The 22,970-nt window shown below is 38.9% G+C and overlaps 1 protein-coding gene across 2 annotated transcripts in view; it reads right to left on the bottom strand.

Annotated features, from left to right (window-relative positions):
- Positions 1 to 22,970, bottom strand: part of Plcb1 (phospholipase C beta 1) — a 699,616-nt gene that overhangs the window by 179,024 nt on the left and 497,622 nt on the right. For both annotated transcript variants that reach the window (XM_052183717.1, XM_052183718.1), the window contains exon 10: positions 8,532 to 8,678. In XM_052183717.1, the coding sequence (XP_052039677.1) occupies positions 8,532 to 8,678 (147 nt within the window). The remainder of the gene's footprint in view (positions 1 to 8,531; positions 8,679 to 22,970) is intronic.

Raw genomic sequence — 22,970 nt, 5'->3', positions numbered from 1 at the left:
TTAGAGTCATAGGTCAGTTAGAGTTACCTCTTCTTCTCTATCAGATCTCCCAAGCTGTGACTAGTTGATACCAGTATCTTCAGCTAAACAGTAGACCTTCAGCCTCACTACCCCCAATGAGAAGCCTTCCATAAGACAACATGTGAACCCAGAGCAGAGATCACTCCCTTACATCACACTGACCTATCAGGCACCCATCAATGCCCTCATACTTGGGACATGTGCCGATTAACTTTCCTGTTGTTTGGTAGTTACAAAAGTGCACATAACCTCTTCTATGGTGAACCAATAATTCAGGGTCTCTGTTCCTAGAGCGGGCTTACTTAGACCTAGCTCACAACAAACTGTTTTCTTGTCTCCTTCAAAACAGAGATAATATTTGATGTCGACAGTACCTAAGTAAAACTGGAGTACTCTGTCATAAATGATTCAAGGTACAGCTCAAAAACATTTCTGTGAACTGGCTTGCCAATGCATTTGTCATTCAAAGAACAATTAGAAGGAACTGAATGCATTTTCTCAGTGTGCGGTTTTCGAGATGAAAAATAATCCAGAAACATTAAAGACTTCTTGTGTTTACCATCCAGCACTTCCAGCCTGCAGAATCCCTCCAAAGTAAATGTCTCGCTCATCCTTAAAATGAATACTTTTTTTAAAAAAAAAAAAATAAGAAATGGAAGTCTTCAAAGAAAGCACAGAGAAAACCCATATCCCTAATTGTCCCATTACTCACAACTGGAATTCCTATTATGTTCCCTGGATATGATATTTTCCATTCTTATCTCTTTTTTCCCTGGCTTACTTTATTTTTTATCTCTGAAATTCTTTACTTTTCTTCATAAACCACATCCTTCCACTACACTTCCATATGACTGGGGCTACGTACTACTGATATGTCCTGGGCCATTCAACCCGTGGTATTTCTGCAACTATTCCTTGAGCTCGTCTCTGCCTGGCCATGGGAACTCTCTGCCATTGCCTCTGACTTTGTGACTGGGATCTAAGCTGCAGCTCCTTCCCGGATGGATTTATACTGATGCCTCAAGTCACTCTGCAGTGGCTCCTTCGCCTTTGGCACTTGAGGCAGTGCTGGTTACAGTCCATGGGTCTTGGACTCTTGATTACCAAGGCATCCAGGGATAGAAAACACCTGGAACTGGAAATACAACCTTCTAAGAAATCTTCATGATTTAAAGCATGGTAAATAGCTGTCTATCTTTATGTTTATCAATGTCGGATATTTCCCTTCAACTCCAAAGAAAGATGCTTCTAGAATGTGATGTGCTTGTTAACCCAGTGGTCTCCTTCTGTAAACACTGTCACCTTCAATAAGCGGAGATGGGTACACTTTTTGCCTATTTTCAATTCCTTGACACTCTGTCAGGGCATATGACCTCGCAGCTGCAGCATGGGAGCAGTCCAGCTTATCAAGAATATATTGAATTCACCGTCTGTTTTCCCACTAGGAATACAAAGCTCCCTTGATTTTAGATTCAAGTGATATTAAAGGCCTAAGCAAGATGGTATGGAAGATTCCTTCACCTGAGAAAATCTATTTCAACCTTAAGCCTTACTGTTGACAGACATATCATCAGCTCTGTATATATTCCCAAACACGCTCCCTGTGGGAGGCTCTGGTTACTGGGAATGCAAAAATAAGGCATACCCTTAACCATATCACCTTGCAGGGGAGGGAATATGAATTATGATGGTCCTGTTTAGCAGGGAGTGTGAACTCTCCTCACAATCTTACTCTTTCTTTCCCTTTCTTATGTGTCTCCTTGCCTTCAGACGATTATTTGGGTTATAATAGGGGTTAGGGCCCCCTCTCAGCCACAGGAAAAAAATCTAGATTCCCCTCATTATGTCAAAGCAAAATTCCATTCCCAGAGGTCAGCATGGTCTCTGCTGTATGGTATAACTCCATGATACATGATAGGAATAATGGAAAGACTACTGGGTGGACTGGGAGAGAGGATTGGGGGGTCCTCTACACACTCTTACAAAGGGCCCTAAGTCAGGGACTTTCTCAGAGGTAGGTGTGGATATTGCTTAGGCAATCTGAAATCATAAGAGACCCAAAAGACAGGAAGTAATTGATGACATTCATGAATTTCCGATTGAGCTAAGCCCCCCCCCCCTTCTGATGCGGTGCTGTGTGGGGTATAAATTCCTCATTCTTTAAGTCATTTAGAGAGTATCTAATCATATCTAAACACATTCTGCCACAGGAACCCTGGCTTTTTAAATTTATTGTCATTTTATAAAGCAGCCAAGGTAAGAGTGTCATTTAAAGGTAAATTCAAGCAGGGCTTGTTTATTTCTTAAGCTGATTCCACCACTCAATTTTCTTAGGTCTGTGTGTAATTAAAAAAAAAAGGTTAAAGCTTGCAGATGCTACAGTCTAGTGAGAGGGAGAAGGATAAAGAAGGGAGTAGGTGGACTCAAGGCTTGGGTGAGTGTGATTGGTCTATAAGGCATAGCTAGTTGTTTTTCTACAGCTAAGAAAGTATATGGGAATGAGGAGAATAAATACTCTAGATCTGCAATGAGATAATTTAATTCATCAGATTATTGGGGCAAGTAAATCTAACATCTTTCAAGATTAGTTCTCAAATCCTGCATTTTCTTCTAAGTGAAATAAGGATATTATAAATTAGGCAATGATGCAGAATCTAGCTGCCTTTATATAGAACCATTATCTTTCACATTCTTGGATATTGGCGAATTTTATGAGCCAGCTAAGGTATATATTGAAATGACTATATAGAGTTCTACTCTGGGAAAGGCTTTTATGTTGTTATTAGGGTGATTGTTGGTTTATTTTCTGGTTTTTGGGTTTTTTCCCCCCTTGAGTCATTGGGATTCATTCCTTAGAGAGAAACAATATCTTAAAAGACACTCACTATAGGTTCACTGCCAAGGCTGTCCACAACTCTCAAAAGTGACCACCGTAGCTAATAACCAGCTCATTCTACCCATGGTATTTTATCAATCTAATGTATTTTTCCTTTTGGGTCCATATTCATGTTTAGTGAATTGTAGTAACAGGGACAGAGGAAATAACAGTCAGAGCTTGCCAAACTGATTCATTTCTCATGCTGTATATATTTAATTTTTACAGTCCCTTTAAAGGTTCTGAAGAAAACAATCCACATTTTGAAAGTCTTCTTCTTTGGAGTGGGTGGCTCAGAAGTACAAGTCTCTAAAGTGCTCCAAGAAATGTGGAATGGTGGCAGGGTAGCCAAGGATTACCTGGGTCATTTGGTCTTACTTACAGTCAGATCACATGCCTACCAGCGTCACCCTCTGCTTGCTTAGGCTCATGTGAACAGGAACCCTGTTAACTGGATTCTGCATTAGGCTTTGGATATATATATATATATATATATATATATATATATATATATATATATATATATATGGCATGTTTAACTCATTTGAGGGTGTTTGAATTTTTATAACAGAGATGTTTACATTTATCCAAAACCCTCTGGGAAATAGGAATGCTGCATACATTTTGTGTATAATTAAAGCACCAGCCCTCTTACTAGTATACGAAACAAAGGCATATTTTTGAACCATAAATCAAAAAAGGGATTTTTAGGCAAAACCTTGAAAGCCTATGAAAACGGTTTCTTCCCTCCCTCCTTCCCTTTCTTCCTCCCTTTTCCCCTCTCTTCTCTCTTTCCTCCCTTCTTCCCTCCCTCTTCTGCTTATATGTTATTCTCCTCAATCCTCCACCCCTCCCCCCCACCGGAGAGAGAATAGTGTGTCTTGAACTTGAAAAGTGTAATGAGGTGAGAATTTCTTTGATCTAATTCAAATCTGTGCAATGCAAACCATGGCATGATCTCAAAAAACAAACAAACAAACAAACAAAAAACCAGACCAAGAAAACCAAGTAGACTACTCAAGATCATGACAGAAGTTAGCGGCAGCTGCTCTTACTAGAATCAAATAATGAGTCAGAATTAATCAGAAATCATGTCATATGAATTAGAAACAAAAATGGGAAGAGGCTTATTTGAACTCTTTTTTCAGAAAATAGTCTGAGGGCTGGGGAGTCACTCACAGGTAGAGATTTGCCTGACATGAGCTGTGCCAGGTTGCATGCCTAGTAAAACGGGAAGAGGTGAGTCCTTCTATTTCCTAGAAGCTAGACATTACAACTTCTCAGAACTGTTAGCCATTAATGTGTGATTGCCTTTTATAGTTTTTATTAATGTGCAATCACTGTAGATGATGATGGGCTTTATTATGACAAGTTCATGCATGGTTGTCATGGTTATACTTTGATCAGACTTTCATCTCCTTTGTCCCATTAACCCTCTCCTGTTCTTCTACCCTTCTCCTTCCTTCTAGTCCCTTTTCAGCTTCCAGAGCAGTGTCCTTTCTAGCTTCAGGTATTCATTTTTACAGTGTGAATTTCATAGATCATACATGGTAATCTCTAGTTTCATTCATTTTCCTGAGAAAAAGAACACTCTATTCTTCTTTACAGTCAAAGGTACTCCATTGTGTTTAAATACCAGGTTTGCTTTAGCAAGACTGAGTCTACATCCTGGCTACTGTAAAATGCCTCAGGACACATAGATGTCCAGGAACCTCTCTTGTATGCTGAGTTGGGTTTCTTCAGGCACACACCCAAGAATGGTCTAACTAGACAAAAAAGTAGTTCTGTTTTCAGATTCTACTGAAACCTGTGCACCAGCCCGGCGTACTAGAATTCAACATCTGCTCTCAGGTTACAGTGTTATGCTGAGGGAGGAAGATGGAAGTGAAGGCCAAGAAATTAATCCATGTAAAAAGGACTTTGCTGAAATTCATTTATAAAAAGAAACCATCAAGGGAATTTTGAACTATATTACTGTGTGTTTCAATATTGAATAATTTTCCCATAAATATTATTGTGATCTCATCAGCAATTGCATATTATTAAGGTTGTTAGTGACTATATGTAATTATCGACAGACTAAAATTACTGATGAATGCTCAGCTATAGAATTAAAAATTAATGTTGGAAGATAGAAGTGGCAACATCTTTGTGAAGCATACTCTAAGAAGTAACAAATAAACCGTTTCTTTTCTAGATTTGGGTAGAACTTGTCACAAAAACCATTTGGAAGTGACACTTCAGAGCACAGGGTCCACATGGCTGTTAAAGTACTCTTTTCCCCAATGACAACAGGGACCAGGGCTCATTCTATGAGTCTGTGCATGTGCTTACATGTACATGTGTATATGTGTATATATGTGTGTATATGTGTGTATATGTGTGTATATGTGTATGTTGGGGGCAGCCTGGGGGATGAGGGAGATGGAGTTTGATTCTGCCTGAATACAGGTGAGTCTTAAACAGAAGGCATTTTAAAGATCACAAATCTCGTCAACAAGCCCTGTGAATGGAATAGCAGAGGCACCTGAGCATCAGAGGGAGAAAGGCTGTGGGTCAGAGAACACATCTTCAAAGGAGAGCCGCACATCCTTGTAACATGCAGAAGGACACAGAGTAATACACTCCAGGATGGCAGGGGAGAGTATGCATACCCAGTTAGTACTGATGCCCAGTCAGTGTGCCACTGCAGACACACGGGAAGCAAAGAATACAAATACAAAAGATGGAAGTGGTTTTTTGGATATCAAAGAATCACCGTTACATTACTCGGTATTGAAAATTCCATGTGTACAAAATTTAGACATATTTTTTAAAATAATTCTGTCCTTAGTGTGTGATAAAAACAAGCCTTTATTGTGAGCAGTATGTTTTCAAGGTACAATTCCTTGGATTATGTTTAAAAAGTTTCTTTTTCTTTTCTCCCCCTCTTCTTTTTGGAGACAGGCATCACCTTGTAGGTCTGGCTGACCTGGAACTCAGAATCTATCTAGGCTGGTCTGGAACTTACAGAATTCTGCCTGCCTCTGTCTTTCAAGTGCTTGGTAGGATTATAGGCAGGTACCACAACACCCAGGAAAACTAAAACTGTATTTTTAATTTGGCATTTGATTCACTTGTACTTGTGTTAAGAAAAAGGCATCTACACAAATTGTGACATTCTTTCCAGTTGTAAATATAGGTCACAAGTCACAGTTGAGCTGGCAAGATCTGTGACTTTGTTACTAGCATAAATCACAGCTATTTAACCATTTATTCAAAGCAATTGCTGCACACATCAAAACATAGTGCTTACATGCATTTAAAGTTTGTTAACTAAAATATAAGTTACTTTAGTATAAAATAGTTTAATACTTATTAAAACATCAGTGAATTTTATTTTCTTTTTAATGCTAGATACTTATTTCATATATTTACATCCTGAAAGGGTCCATATTTTTCACCAAGTTTGCAAATAGGTCGGAAGTACCAAACAATGTTGAGAACCCATTAAGAAGGGAAAATCCTTTATAAAAGGGTGACAAACATGGATGAGTAGTGTGTGGTTTTTGTTTGTTTGTTTGTTTGCAGTAGTACTAGTAGTAGGAGTCTAAATGAGCTGAATCCAAGGAGGGTGGCAGAGTGGATACTTTTTCGTTCTTTTTTATTTTTATGACTTTGTATTTTTATTTGTTTTTGTTAGATTTTTTATTTGCTTGGTTTTGTTTGTTTGTTTATTGAGATAAGGTCTCACTATGCAGTTCTGTTTGTCCTGGAACTTGCTTTATAGACCAGGCTGACCTCAGAATCACAAAGATCTGCCTGTCTCCACACATCCCTTTCTTAAACTTATGAGAACTACAGTGGTTTTAAAGCTGGACTGAGAACTCTTTCAGATTTTCCCATTGAGGAAAATTCCTTGGCTGTGCCTCGTCTCTACCGACCCAGGCAGACTCATTTCCGACAAATGGCAGAAATAATGGATCTCACTGAGCTTTAGAAGCCAAGTTGCCAAAGCTAGGTAAACTTTCTCCTGATTTTAGGTGTTTGTTCTGACACAGAGTCCACATAGCAAGGCTACCTTCCCCAGAGTCGCCATGACACAGGGAAACCCAAGCTATGCAGTGAAGCCTCTTCCAGATAACAGGTTCCTAGCTGAGTCATTTCAGTTGAACTGGCAGACATGTAGGAGATAGTACCAGAAGGTTCCATCACAGACGTGGCTTGGGTCATCTCCCATATCCTGATACTACCCCCAGGAGAAGTCTAAGACACCCTAGGGACACAGATGCGCACTGCCCTCCTTCACTGTTCAAATTCCTGACACAGTACGGGCATTATTTTATGCCATTGCATTGCACTGGTTTACTGTGTAGCAGGTAAGAGCGATTAGAATAGGGCTTAAGGCGAGTCAAGTAACAAATAATTTTCTGGCATGAGTTTTTCTTAGTAGACACCACGAGTAGGAAAAAGCGGGTCACAAGTGGCATGTAAGCTGTGGGATTGTCACAAGCCTCTAAACTGCAGTGCTGGAGAATTCCTGTATTTTAGTACTGAATAAGATGGCTTCAGACTGTACAGATTACCCCGAGATAGCCCATTCTGGCCATCTCAAGGTTATAGTGCTCAGGACTGTTTTTCACTTAGTGTCAGAACAACACATACGTATTTGACATTGGAGCCAAGGATGTACTAGGGAAGTCTAGAGAAATGACTTCTGACCTGTCACACATCGGCAGATTGAAATTTTCTTATATACCATTTGTCTATCCAGTACTTGCATCTCTAAATTTATGTGTATTACTTCGAGTCCAGCCTGCAGCACAAACTGAACATGCTTAGACCATGTCCAGCAGCGTATCTATACAACCTGGAAGGTATGAGGCCCATCTGCCTCCCTCAGATACCAAAGAACACTCCAGACATCTGTTGTCTTACTGTTAGGATTACAAAGCAGGCAAAGTACTGTGTTTGTTTTTCAAAGCTTTTCTTTTCTTTTTTAAACCCGTAACTGATTTTTCTCCAAGGACATTTTAAAGCTTGTAATTAGAGATGAAAACTTGTTTCTTTCTGATTTACCAAAAACCTTGCCAATGTTCACTTTAAGATCAATGTAAGACATTGTTTTCTCTTACTTTATTATATATTTGCTACTAAATCTGTCACTTAGAAAATGTCTGTTTGTTTTTTCCTTGCATAAAAAAATCATTTGCCTCATGGCAGTCTCTGAGGGGTCTCAAAGTCCTTAAAGTTCTCAGCATATAGAACTAGGTAGGGTTGCCAATGGTTTTGTTCTTTTTTGTGGTGTTGGGTGCAGGGCAAGGTTTCCTGGAAAACTAACAGGTATTTTAACCATATTCCCTTTGGAAAAGCCTGTAAGTTCACTGTATACTTAATCCTATTACACAAAATTCCATGGGTCAGAAGACATCAGACGCCACTGCAGTCTAGGAGACTTCAAAACAACACAAACTGTACAGAGGGGATGGCACCACTTCACAAATACACACAGGGTGGCTTCTACCTGGAGAGGTCAGCAAGGCCATCCAAGTCCCCAGAGGCCATGCCCAGGACAAAGGAAACATTTGTTTTCCAACAGCAGAAACTAGAAAGTGAAACCTGGTGGGATCTGCCAAATAACAGAAATTGCACGTACCTGTGAGGTAGGTGTTGTGTGAGGAATTGATGAAATAGTGAGATAGGGGCTGAGACATATCTTCATTCAAATCCAGTTTCTCAGGTGAAACGACTCCATTTTCTTCTCCGCTCAGGTAGCGCATGAATCCATCCACTGACATTTGCCCTGGAGAAAATGGATTTAAAGGCATGTGAGAGGCTCAACATTCTGATACTGGTGGGGTTACTGGTGGGGTCAGCCTGCACCGATCCATACCAAACAAACAAAACCCGCTCTGCACTATCCAAGGAGAAGGCAGAGGGCAAAGTTTTGTCTTAATATGAGCTCACATTTATCTAGGATCATGCTGTGTATTGCCACTATCTCCACCTGAATTAAGGAAAGATTATTCTGATGCTTCCTTGACTTCTCAGATGATTTAAACACATACTTTCTCCTTTTAAATATAAGAATGAACATCAAGTTTATAAGTTAAAAAAGAAGGGCTTGTACATATTTGGAGACTATGATCTGAAGCCATATCACAATGACTGAGATAATCTCTAGTTTTCTCCTCAGCAGCTGCAGGCATACAGAGCCCTAACAACAGCATGTTTCTTCTATGTTAACAGTTCAAACTTCAAAATAACAGCAAGTGAGTGGGAAATGAAGGTGGCATCAGTAAAGGTTAAGGGTAGCTTACTGTATTATATTGTTGGAACAGTTTTATGTTCATTTAAAAGTACTATATCACCATAGAACGAATTTAGCCATTGAGATAAGCAGAGAGGAAACATCTTTTGAAACATATATGACTGCTCCATTAGAAGAACTGACTTTGGAAACCTTGCTTCATATCACCAAAAAGGTGGCAGAACATGTGTGTGTGTGCACTTGTGTATGTGTCCATGTGTGTGTGTGTGTGTGTGTGTGTGTGTGTGCATGTGTGTGCATTTTAATAGGATGCAACATATGAATTAAATGAACAATATGTTACAAATATTTTTATCACAAAATAAATTCTCTAAGATCGGTGCTTAACTTGAACTCCTAAATTATATACCTACTTATTTTTTATATATTATAAAACATGAAAACATAAGATTAAGCAATAGTCTATTACTATTGGTTATTAAATTTATTTCAAATATTTTTGTAAGTATAAATGACACCGTATTAAATGCTCTGGCAGTTAAATTTTTATACACATATTTAATTCCTTTTGCAAGCTGCATTGGTAGGAATGGTGCTAGTGATTTAGAATACACATGTCATTAAGGCTTTAATGAGGATCACTACATTTTTTATGTGTGCCATTTATAAACAGAAGAATTAACCATAACATTTTACCACAGTAAATTTTTTTTCACACCTAATATATTTTTCAAGATGACTGACACAAAATCCTGAGAGTATTATAGTTAAATCAATGTTAATATTATTCAGGGATGAGTGAATGAATGAACAGAAGCTTGACTATTGGCTCTCTAAAGAGACTGTCTATTCTATAAAAGAAACATGTTCTCTTTTTTCATTTGTATTCATCATTATCATCATTCTTGTTGTTTGTGTGCATGCATGATGCAGGGGTTTGGATGCAAACTCCATGGAACATGCCTGGCTGATTCAACAGCTCTCTAGAGTAGTGTTTCTTCCACCTTTACACAAGTTCCAGGGGCTAATACAGGTCACAGGGCCTCCTCATCAAGCACCAGCTAAATTACTTTGCCCGAGCAGAAAGAAACATCTAAGCAAATGTTTGAATAGAAACGAGTATTTGCACCACAATCTGCTAAAACTGGACTCCACCATGGGTTTTGATTTTTTTTTTTTGCCAGATAACAAGGAGAAGTAGCAAGGGGTCTCTTAATTGGAGATGAAAAAGATGATATAAAGGCTTTAACTGACATATCTGTGACTTACAGCAGTGACTTGCCTGCAGGCTATGCTTGTGACCAGTCTTCAACAAACACCATTATCTATACATTCAAATACCCATCACTTAACACAGCACCCATCCTAGTGATGTGTCCATCAGAAAGACCAAAACACGGCTTAATGGGGGGGGTGCATACATCCCTTCAACTGATCATGAAATTTATAAGTAAACCAGTTAGTTTAATGTCAAAGCTATTTCTATAGATAGTTCAAAAAATAATTTGGATAGAACTCTTTAGACCAAATTTCATAAAAAATTCATTTCTTCCCAATCTTTCAGCTTTCTGTGATTATTGTGGCTTGCTAAATATTACAGACAACAGAAAATAATAAAACAAATTCAAAACAAAATCACTTTAGATAAAATATATGTCAATAGGTGGATGTGGCAAATTAGTTTTTAAAAGAACAATTTATTGCATTTTATGTGTCTATATTGGTATATACACATGAGGCCAAGTGGCCAGAAGGTAGAGGTATCTCTACAGATAGACTTACAGGTGACTGTGAACTACTCAGGGTGGCGCTCAGAACCAATTTTAGGCAAATATAAGGTCAGCATCTCAACCTATGCATTGTTAATATATTAAGGGAACCTGGGCTAAGGTGCACTCTGATTAATTTGAGACTTTGAACGTTGTTTGTGAATAATTTTCTTGTCTATATTGAATACAGAACATAAAATGAAGGCTACATAACGTACAAATGCCATCTTCTGATGAAACCATTATAATTCAGATCAGTGGGTAATTTACAAAAGAATGTGTCAAACTTTCAGTCATTCATTAATAAAACGGTCAGGAATATGATAAAACCAGTTTAAACAGGTCATTAACCACTAACTCATCTGTCATCTATCTATCTATCTATCTATCTATCTATCTATCTATCTATCATCAATTTATCTATTATCTATATTTTTAAGTTTTAATTAAAATGTTAATAATTAAAATAGGCAAATATGCCTCTTTACTTTGTACAAGTTTTCCTGCTGAGATTTGGAGATTGTGCCTCACACATGCTAAGCAGGTATTCTACCATTGGGATATATGCCCAGTCTTTTCCAGTCAAAAAAGTCAAAACCCAGCTAAATATCAAAATTAAACAGAGACAAGGGCAAAATTGCTAAGTTAAATAAAATCTAGTTAAGAATCTTCTTATCAGCCTTTTAGATAATCTTTTACCTTTATTGCTTCATAGAAATCTAATATTTTAATTTGTTCTGCCCCCCTCTTGTTGCTGAACGTGGAATCAAGGGCCTCACTCATAAACATTACAAACAGGCACTGAAGCACTGAGCTATGGTTGTAGACCCTTAGGATAACATTAAATGCAGGTCACAGTCAGAAAACCATTTATTAGTTTAAATGAGTTTAGTGCTTCTGAAGATTATTTATGTTAAGCAAAAAACCCCCAGGGAAGGACATTTCCTAATTTTATTTTAAATTTTTACTTACCATTACTAATGAGTGTGCATATGAATGAATGCAGGTGTGGATATGTGTGTGCCAGGAATAGTTCTCTTCCTCCACTGAGGGTTCTAGGACTCATACTGAAGAAGTCTGGCTTGCAGTGGGAGAAGGATTTTACCCGCTGAGATAGCTTGCTGGATTACACTTATCTAACTTTCCACTCTAGAGTTTTACCTGCTAATAACAGGAACAAGCATTCAAGATTTGTGATGCACCCAGTGAATGGGCAGAGGTATGGCAAAGTCAGAAGATGCCACTGTGAAACTTAGGATTAGTCAAGGTGAGTCAGTTAAAGGGTCAGGAGTTCAGTTTCAAAAGATATTTCATACTTTGTGCAATGTGTGAAAAATGCCTTCGACTGCTCAAGGTGTTGGGGCAGAGAACAGACTCTTAGATTTTCTTTGCTTGCATGTAACCTACAGTGGAAGAATTCTGCCATCAATGATTTAAAACCATCAGCATCAAAACAACAACAATGAACATTTCACTGTTTGTGAAATTTTTCCATTTATTTTCATAGTCCATAAAGGAGCACAGAAGGTGGAAAACATTGAAAACCTGTGTAGGAAGGAGTCAGATATTGTAATTGAGTGGGAGAACATTTGCCTAACAGGTAAGAGGCCATGAGTTCAGTACCCACCCCTAAAAAATGTGTAAAACAAAAAGGAAGCCAAGCAGGAGCCTGTGAAATGGCTGAGAGGATAAAGGTGCTTGTTTCCTGCCTGAGCTGAGTCTGATCCCCAGGAAACACACAGTAGAAGAGGAGTTGTTCTCTAACTCCTACACAATCCTACACACACACCACACACACACACACACACACACACACACACACACACACACACACACACACACACACACGCATGCATACGTACACACAAAATTAAATGTAATAAAATTATCAAAACCAACACAAAACCTAAAACAACCAAACCACCAAGCAAATGGAAGCACACTATCTTTCTAAACAAGTTTGTAACCAGCTGAGACACTCAGTCTGCACATTCCTACCAGCAGTAAGTCAAGGACTTACTTATCAACCTCAGGCCTCCTTAAGATTGATCTTCCAGCTTTCAAGTTCTGTAAATTCAAGTAGGCTAATATATTAGAGATGACTTAAAATAAAATATCCCATATCATTGCCAGATGCTGGAAAGAACCCAGTTATCCCTCAACAGAAGAGTGGATGCAAAAAATGTGGTATATCTACACAATGGAGTACTATTCAGCCATTAGAAACAATGAATTCATGAAATTCTTAGGCAAATGGATGGAGCTAGAGAACATCATACTAAGTGAGGTAACCCAGACTCAAAAGGTGACTCATGGTATGCACTCACTAATAAGTGGATATTAACCTAGAAAACTGGAATACCCCAAACATAATCCACACATCAAATGAGGTACAAGAAGAAAGGAAGAGTGGCCCCTGGTTCTGGAAAGACTCAGTGAAGCAGTATTCAGCAAAACCAGAACGGGGAAGTGGGAAGGGGTGGGTGGGAGGACTGGGGGAGAGAAGGGGGCTTGCGGAACTTTCAGGGAGTGGGGGGCTAGAAAAGGGGAAATCATTTGAAATGTAAATAAAAATATATTGAATAAAAAAATATCCCATATCAGAAGAAATATGAAACATTAGGCCACAATGAGGAACAATCGTAAATACAGTGTTTTGTGTTTTGTTTTTTTCTGGAATGAGTTTAAATGAAGTTTAAAGGGTAAAGACAAAGGCTAAAAATAAATTCCCTGACATGTTTTTGTAATAGATACTGGTATATTTTCCATTGTCCATATAGGTCACATAATACACCTTAAGGTATTTATGAGAACACAAGCTATTACACCATTTGGAGCCAATGTAGGAAAACATAGTCCCTCAGGGAATGGAATGTAGCACTGTTCTATGAAGCTCTTCAGAAGAAACCCAGCGTTTACTGTGTTCAGTGGAAAAAGAAACTGATTTTCAAAAGGGAGAATAGACCAGGCTTCACTAGAGAGGAACCATCTTTAAAGAGACCCCAGAGGAAAGTGACTTGACCACATGATGGTTCCCATGGGCCATTTCAATGTCTGGTCATTTTTATCCAGCAACATATTTTTCATAAACTCTGAAATGTCATGTGGTTTTGCACTGAGGTTATGGCCATGCTCCACACTCCCTTCTATTTGTCCCCTTCTTGCCCTTGGGACAGACAGTGGTTGTCATTCTGCTTATAGCTTCCTGTAGGATCAGGAAGACCCAAACTCAAAACTTATTTGTGGCATTCTGACATCTTCTAGGGGTGCTCTGACACACAGTGCTGTGTCACTCAGCTGCTTGTAGTTCATCCACATAATATATGGAAAGGCCCTGAAGGAGTTCCAGGGTAATGGCACAGTCTGAGGCTATGACATAGGCCTCGAGGGACAATGGAAAAGGAGGAGGATTTATGCTCAGGAAGAGGAACTCTGGAGCATGGAAAAGAATAATTTAGAAGATCTCTTTGACTGATTATCCAATATCAGGGTCTAATTAGCTTACACAGACTATTTCTAATGGAACTTTCTGGAGTGACTAATCTGTTCCAGGAATCTTGGAAAAGATATTTGCCCCTCAAATATATCCAAGAAGAGTAAGAAATTTTGAATTAACATGGACTCTAGGATCCTCTTTGCTGTTGTCTCTCAATAAACATTTTTATCAAGAGGCCATTTCTATGTGCCTTTGTTGGCAGGAACCAGGGATGTGTCCACCAGCTCCTTGCCTTCTAAAATATTTAGGGCTGGAGAGATGTTCCATGGTTAAGAGCACTGTTGCTCTTGCAGATTCCATTTCCAGGACCCACAGGACAATTCAAGCATCTGTAACTTCAGTTTCAGGGGATCCAATGCTTTCTTCTAGCTTCATAGGCACCAGACAAGGATGTGTACCAACATACATACAGGCAAAAACACTCATATACACAAAAAGATCCATAAAAACATGGCCACAATTCTGCTTCTCAAGTCTGGCTATTTTGATTATTGGTAGACTGAGCTTAGAAAGCAGACATGAAAAGCCACCAAGGACAGACAGTGAACAGAATCTCCAAGGAGTACCATGAAGTCAGGAGCATAATTTGCTTTTGAAATTCCACATGAAATTCCAAAGAGGGAAGGACAAGATGAGAACACTCTGGAAGCCAAGAGTGGACTTCTCAATACATAGCATTTCTAAAGATGCTTTCTAAAAGTGACTTGTCTCAGGGCAATGAAACAAGCCATGCCTTTAATTCCAGCACTTGGGAGGCAGAGGCTGGCAGATTTCTAGATTTCTAGGTTCAAGGCTAGTCTGGTCTAGAGAGTGAGTTCCAGGACACCCATGGCTACACAGAAGAACCCTGCTTGGAAAAACAAAACAAAAACAAAACAAAACAAAACAAAACACCAAAAAAAAAAAAAAAGAAACAAGCACCCAATTTCTCATTGATTAGGAGCTAAGACTTGCTAATGTTCTAGCTAAAGCTTCCAATGTCTACTTACTTCTAATTCCCAAAACAATTTTCTTGTTTATGCTTTTTATAAACTTCTCATCATGAAAGAAGAGGGTACCATTCTTTCTTATATCTACTCCCCCAGCACATATGAGGTCACTGTATTCAAAGCTGATCTTACACATGACTATCTACCCTCGTCAGAGCCAAGTCGTGTATTAACCCAACAATAACCTTGCACAATTTCTAACTTTCTAACTTTCCTTGAGTTTAATAAGTGTCCTATTTATCATTTGCTAATTTCTTTGCACATAGCTCTAGGACAACGTCACACTGTCCACCAGCATCCTGAACCTCACTGCAACGTGTTCAAATGCAAGCGGTCTCAGTTGCGATGTCTTGACGTCTTTATGGGCACCTTCTGATCTACCATAACGAAATCTGGTGGATTCCTATTCCTTTCACCTCCAGCTTATTCCCATCTCTAGTGTTCTCGCATGCTATGCTTGCTCGCTCATGGAGATAGTTTTCATCTTAGTTTTAGTTGTAGTCCATAGTTTCCTGTGGAAAGATCTAAGAGCGTTGAATTTCCTGGACTCTGCATGTCTGAAAATGCGTCACATTCACTTGCATGCATATTTCTTCTTGGGTAGAGCACTATTGGTAGAATTTTTAATTTGCTTTTATAAAGTTGCTTTCATTGTCTTTTTATTTCCAGCATGGTTGTTGGCAGTATTGAAATCTTTCTAATTCATCATCTTAAAAACAGTTATGTGTCCTATTTCACTTTTGTCTATCTATAAATTTTCAGTGTATTTGGCTCCAATTTATGAAAATCTTACAATGTTTTTTTCTTGATATGGTTTTATCTTCACCCTCTGCTTTGGTTGGGTATAAAAGTTATTAGCCTGTTTGGGATAAATTTCATAAATGTATTTTATGATATTTTCTTCTTTTTAGAACATTGTTTTTTCAGATTTAAAATTTTATCCATCTTAAATATATATGTATATATATACATGTATACATATACACATATACATACACACATATATACATATACACATATACATATATACACACATATATACATATACACATATACATACACACACATACACACACACACACACACACACACACGCACACATATATATATATATACTTACACAATTTCTTGCATGTTTGACCCTTAGCTATTTCTTTAGTTTTATTCCCACCTCCCTTTTCAGTGTTGTGTTTCCACTATGGTCCTATTAATATTCAAAAGCCAATATATGATAACTGACATTTCTTTTAAAAACAACATCTGCTCTTACTTGAAAGATGAATATATATTGCTACTTTTCTAAGGATAAAATTATATATATATATATACATATATATATATATATATATTTAATGAGTTCTTGCCATATATTTATCTTTTTGTTGTTACTTTCTGCCTTATTTCTACTTTAAAAGGATATGCCAAGTAACTATTGACTATTTATATTTTCTAATCAGCAGAACAAAACCATTCACTGGGATAGTTTAATGAACTTTGGTGAATGGCTTTGAGAACTCTGCAGCTGAGAAGGTTTCACTGCAGAAGAATCTGCCTTTGTCTCTCTGGGAGTGAGCCCTCATCTTCAGGTTTCCCTGTCTAATCTTCTGCACAATAAATGGATAGTGTAGGCCAAATGTAGGGAGAACATGTTTCTATGTGTTGTAGTCTGTGATCTTATATTCAAAATGGTTGCTCTGTCTGCATCTATTCTGTGTTATTGACAGTCTGTTCTTCTCTCAGACAGGGATTCTGACATATATTTCAACAGCTGCCAAACCCCCATCATATTCTATTTTGTCACGCCTACATCTGGATGAACACAGAATCTTCAATTCCTGAGACTTTTACAGATTCTATGTAATAAATCAGGGTGATTCCCAGCATGCCACTTGGTTGATCAATGATCCGTTCCTTAGATCTATTACAGCTGTAAATATATAGCCACCTTTCTGAGATAATTGTTATCTTCTTAGTTCAAACCCTTTCTAGATCACATCTAAAAAAATTATCTCTTAATGCAGTTTTAGTGTGGACTGAAGGCAGCATAATTAGATAAACATGTCCATCCCATTATGTTTATCTTGATGTTCTATATTTCTACTATGATATGTACTTTCTAGTATTTTTAGATAAAATTAATTATCTTAGATTAAATGAATTTTAATAATTATAGATGAAATTGATTTATACGAAATGCCCTTCCCCCCCCCCAAAAAATCTATTTTTTCCAGGAACTTACTGTGACCATCCCTTTGCTTTTTCTTTTTTGCAGTGAGAACATGCAGTTACAAACATCTCACGATAGGTGGCACTGTATGGATAATTTGTCAATCAGGTACCTGGCTGTGTTTTCCCTTAAAGAGCGCAATCAGAAGGGCAGACAGGGTCTGACCTTGCAATTGGGAGATTGCTCAGGCCTCCTGACTTCTCTTGCCAACCTCACAGGGATGTTTATGTACAACAGGTATTCTGGGGTATGAAAGATGCTGTCAACTCTGAGTTTCTAACAGAGTGATAAATGAATCAAGTAGGTCCTTAATGTCCATCTTCCTGCATGATGGCTTGTGACATCAATCTGGAAATCATGTGCACAGGTATAATTAGATTTCCTAAATCTCCCATGTCAAGTCACAATTTGAGTTCCAAACACTGTTGAAGAGTATATCCAAATATATATGAGTATGTATACATATATGTGTATTTCCAGGGAGGGAAAATTCTAGGGCTGTGAACTCATTTGTATATTAAGTCCTAGTGTAGCTGCATATTTTCTTTATTATCTTCCAGAAGCCTGATTCTTTGACCTTTTTTGAAAAATATATAACAACAAACCTTTTGCCTTTGTAAAAGGATGGCTATCTACAAAGATACATGTTCTGCTTGGTTTTATGGACACTGTTATACCCAAACTTCCTTCTCCTTTGGAATATAAGAAGTCCCCACAGGTTGGTATCCAAAGACACCAAAACGGACCAGAAAACAGGACCTAGGACAATTGAGAATATGGTAAAGCAGTCTTTATCTGGTCAAAGTGTTTGGAGAACTCCATTGCACTGCTCGTGGATTACAAACTATGGATCTATCAGTGCACACTCTTAATGACTTTTGCTCTAGCAGAATTTCCTATTCAAGTCAGAGGCAAACAGCATATCTGAAATAAATCCATAGGTTTTAATCTTCTACTTAGAAGCTTACTCATGACTTTCAATAAGGACCACATAGCACAAGTGGCTGCCTCTCACTTATAATAAAAATTCTGAGCACAGCAATGAGTCTAATACCATATTCCCGTTATACTTGGCATAAATGAGATGATCCAGTGGTGAAGGAAATATATAGATCATGACTAAAAGCTAATCTCTAAACTGAATGCATGGCGCATTAGGTACCCAGAGAGTTCTTTGGTTGTCTCTCACTAAATACACATTTAAAAAAAATGGACATGCTCTGATTGCTATCATATTTTTTTGAGATGTGGTCTCTCTATGTAGCCCAGGATGTCTTGAAACTTGCTATGCTTATGAGGTTGGCCTTGAACTCACAAAGATCTGCCTGCCTTTGCCTAAGCACTAGGATTAAAGGCATGTGCTACCACACCTGGCTTCTGATTGTTAATTTTCACGGTCAGCTATTCTGGATTTAGATTCCTAGAAGAGACACATCTGAGTGTGAGGTGCTCCCATGGAAGTCTAACTCTTGAGGGAGGACCACATGAATCTGGGGCGTCTTTCCATGGGCCAAGACACAATGAAAAGGGGAAGAGAAAAAATGTGCGGTGAGCTCCAGAGTTCATCTCAGCTTGTTTCCTGATAGTCCTCAGGGCAAAGGGCTGCTTCATGCTCCTGGTTCCACGGCTAGACTGGGAGACCCACCACCTCTCCCCAGCCATGACAAACTAGACAGTTAAACTGTACACCAAAACAAACTCTTCCTCATGCTGCCCTTGCCAAGGAAGTTTTGGTACTTTGTCACACAAAAAAGAGAAAGGTCACTAAAAGACAGAAAATAAGTTCCAGGACTGGGGTTATTTTTGTGATTTATAGAAGGAATGTTGAGATTGCATTCCATGTGTATTCTTTTGTGACTGGGTTGCCTCACTTAGGATGATAGTTTCCAGATCAAACCATTTGCCTAAAAATTTTGTGAATTCATTGTTTCTAATTGCTGAGTAGTATTCCATTGTGTAAATATACCACATTTTCTGTATCCATTCCTCCTTTGAGGGACATCTGGGTTCTTTCCAGCTTCTGGCTATTATAAATAAGGCTGCTATGAACAAAGTGGAGCATGTGTCCTTATTGCATGCCGAGGAATACTTTGGGTATATGCCCAGGAGTGGTATAGCAGGGTCCTCAGGAAGTGACATGCCCAGTTTTCTGAGGAACTGCCAGACTGATTTCCAAAGTGGTTGAACCATCTTGCAATCCCACCAGCAGTGGAGGAGTGTTCCTCTTTCTCCATATCCTAGCCAACACCTGCTTTCTCCTGAGTTTTTGCCCTTAGCCATTCTGACTGGTGTAAAGTGCCTAGAAGCTCTGAATACCCAAGGCACAAATAGCTTAACAAATGACTCCCATGAAGAAGTATGGAGAGGGCCCTGATCCTGGAAAGGATTGATGTAGCGTTGGAGGGGAGTATAAGGACAGAGAAAAAGGAGAGAGGTGATTGGAGAAGGGATGGAGAGAAGAAGGTTTATGGGACATATGGGGAGGGGGATCTGGGAGAGGGGAAATCACTTGGAATGTAAGCAAAGAATATAGAAAATAAAAATATTAAAAAAAAAGGAATGTTGAATTTGGAATGTTGTGTTGTTGACAGAGTTCAGTGGGCTATTCTGGCGGGAATGTGGAAGCCCAGAATGCTCAGAGCGTTGGAGTAGAGACTGTGCTCGAGCTTAGAAAACCACCTGCCTCTGCCTCCCAAGTGCTAGGATTAAAGGCATGCAACACCATGCCTGGCCAACACCACACCACTATGGACTTTTAAACAGTACTGAAACTATTAAAGACCACAGAGACTTTTGAAGTTGGGCTGAATTCATTTTGCTTTGTCTGACAGACATGAGACTTGATGACCAGAAGTGGAATATTGGGATTTTAAGGTAATACAGCTGGGTGTCAAGTTGACAAGTGATGGGTTTGGGATGATTAGCCTTCACTGTCAACTTTACTGGGTTTCAAAAAAAAAAACAACACATAGGGAACTGACATTTGGTTATGTATGTGAGAGTATTCACATAGAAACTTAACTAAGGAAGCATGTTCCACAGGTGGTATTATGCCATGGGACAGAATTCTGTAATGAATGCAAAAGGGAGGAGAAAGGGAGCTGAGGCCAGCATTCATCTCTCTGACGTTGGGTGCATTGTGGGCAGCTGTCTCACGCTCCTGCTACAGCAGCTAGAGGTGCCACACCTTCCTCACTGTGATGGAGAGAACCCTCAAGCTGTGAGCCAGAACAAACCCTTCCTTCCTTAGGCTGCTTTTGTCAGATACTTTGTCACAGCAATAGCATAAGGAACTAATTAGACATCTACCCAGGAAATGCCCTCTTCATGGCCTGAACAACAGGTGTGGAACTGTTTGTGAATAAGGAGTTTTCAGGAGAGAGAGAGAGAGAGAGAGAGAGAGAGAGAGAGAGAGAGAGAGAGAGAGAGAGAGAGAGAGAGAGAGAGAGAGAGAGATGGTTGTCATGTATATATGTGTAAATTTTCTTTTTATACAATACGTTGTGACTTGACAGAAAATCTAATATGTAACCACAGGCAGGATCACGAATGACAAAGGCTTGCCTTTGAATGGACTCATCCATTTGATCTGTTTCCCATGTGCTGCTTAACAAATCAGTCATGTTTCTTGCCATACACAGAATGAACTCACTCCATCCCCCACCCTGTCACTGTGCAAGGGAGAAAACTTGTATGCCTCTTTTTGCAGACTCAAAATCTGAAGAAAGGAGCTTGCTCATGACAGCCTAGAACATGGAGGATTTGTGCCTTGGGTGGACAGGTTGTGTTGTTCTGCTGTGGAAGACACTGCCCATGGTCTAGTAACAGAATAAACCATAATAATAGTGGTGATAAAATGAACTATCTACCACGCCGAGAGAGTGATTCATTTTCAGTTCAGTAGACAGAGGCTGAGAAGGAAACTTGAGTGGCAAGTGTGAAGACTGGACCAGGAGCTCATGCTCGACTATGAAAAGAGAGAGCTGACTGAAGCTGGTCATATCTGTCCACTCATCTCTCCTGGCACTGTCCTAAGGAAGAACCATAGACTATGGAAAAATGGGACATTTTTCTGTATAGACAGTTGGCCTTAATCTGCCTACACTGCATCAGTCCTAAAAATAGCCCTGAGTGTGACCAGGAAAAGAGTCTTTCCCATGATTTACTTATCTCTCTAAAATGTGTTACTTTAATCTTTTTGTTAGAAGAAGCTGGGCTCTGGCAGATAAATGACCCATCTGGCAGAGGCGTGAGGATTAGGGCCTTTGATTTGAATTTGTCTATCAAGGTCCAAAATTCTTTTCCAGACTTAATTTATGTTCTAATCTCTGTGTGCAATTTAGAGGAGGCCTCCAGCATTTTCTTTCTTCAACTTATGAATCTCACCTCTAGGAGAGGAAAAGTAAAATACAATAGAAAATGTGTTACGCCAATATTGGACATTTGAAATGCTAAGCACGAGGTGACATTGTTAGTGGGATTTGCAGAAAGTATGCAGGTTAGCCTTTAAAGGGTAAGAAAAGCCAAATGCATGCAAATATCTTCAAAGCAGTTTAGCACTGGGAAATTCAGCCTTGGAAGACAGATGGTCCACATGTATCACCGCACAGCTGAGATGGGAGAACTGGACAATGTGTCTGCCAGTTAGCATGGGCACCAACCACATTCTGTTGTGCCAAATGCCAATTAGGCAGGATCTGGCACTCATATGTTTGGATGTCACTGGGATTAGGTGGATGAAAAACCATTCATCATCATTCAAGCCTCACTCTCTGTGTAATGATAGCAGAGGTCGCTGGAACACTTCCTGCCCAAGGGCTTAACACCCTTAAATCACTTCCAAGCTCAGCAGCGGGAAACTATTTCTTGGCTTATGTTTATTCCTGGTGCTATGACCCTTGAGGATTCTGCTAGCTTCTTTCATGGGAAGAAGTGCAGATGGCACTGATATGGCTCACCCAAATCTATTTGCCTGCCTTCAGAAATAATCATTATTTTATTTTGAAATATATATATATATATATATATATATATATATATATATATATATATATCCTCTTATTTTTCTGCTTGGGCACGGATTTTCCTATAGCACATGTTAACTACCTTGGTTTCTATATAATAGATGAAAATTTTTGGCTTTTTAATTTTGATCCAGATTTCCCAATCCTGTGTTTAATGTGTTCTACACATGTTCTCATGCCTTATTGTTTTATTCTACATTTGAAGGATAGACTAAAACCTGGCCTATACCGCAAACAAACACAAGCTAAGGCACGGCATGGTGATGCTCATCAAATGCTTATTTGCTGGCTCAAGAGCCTCCCCATGGGTCAGTCCCTG

This window comes from Apodemus sylvaticus, chromosome 5 (genome assembly GCF_947179515.1).
Source record: "Apodemus sylvaticus chromosome 5, mApoSyl1.1, whole genome shotgun sequence".
Lineage (NCBI taxonomy): Eukaryota > Metazoa > Chordata > Mammalia > Rodentia > Muridae > Apodemus > Apodemus sylvaticus.
The sequence above is the reverse complement of the archived record's forward strand: the minus strand, read 5'-3'. Positions and strand labels throughout refer to the sequence as shown.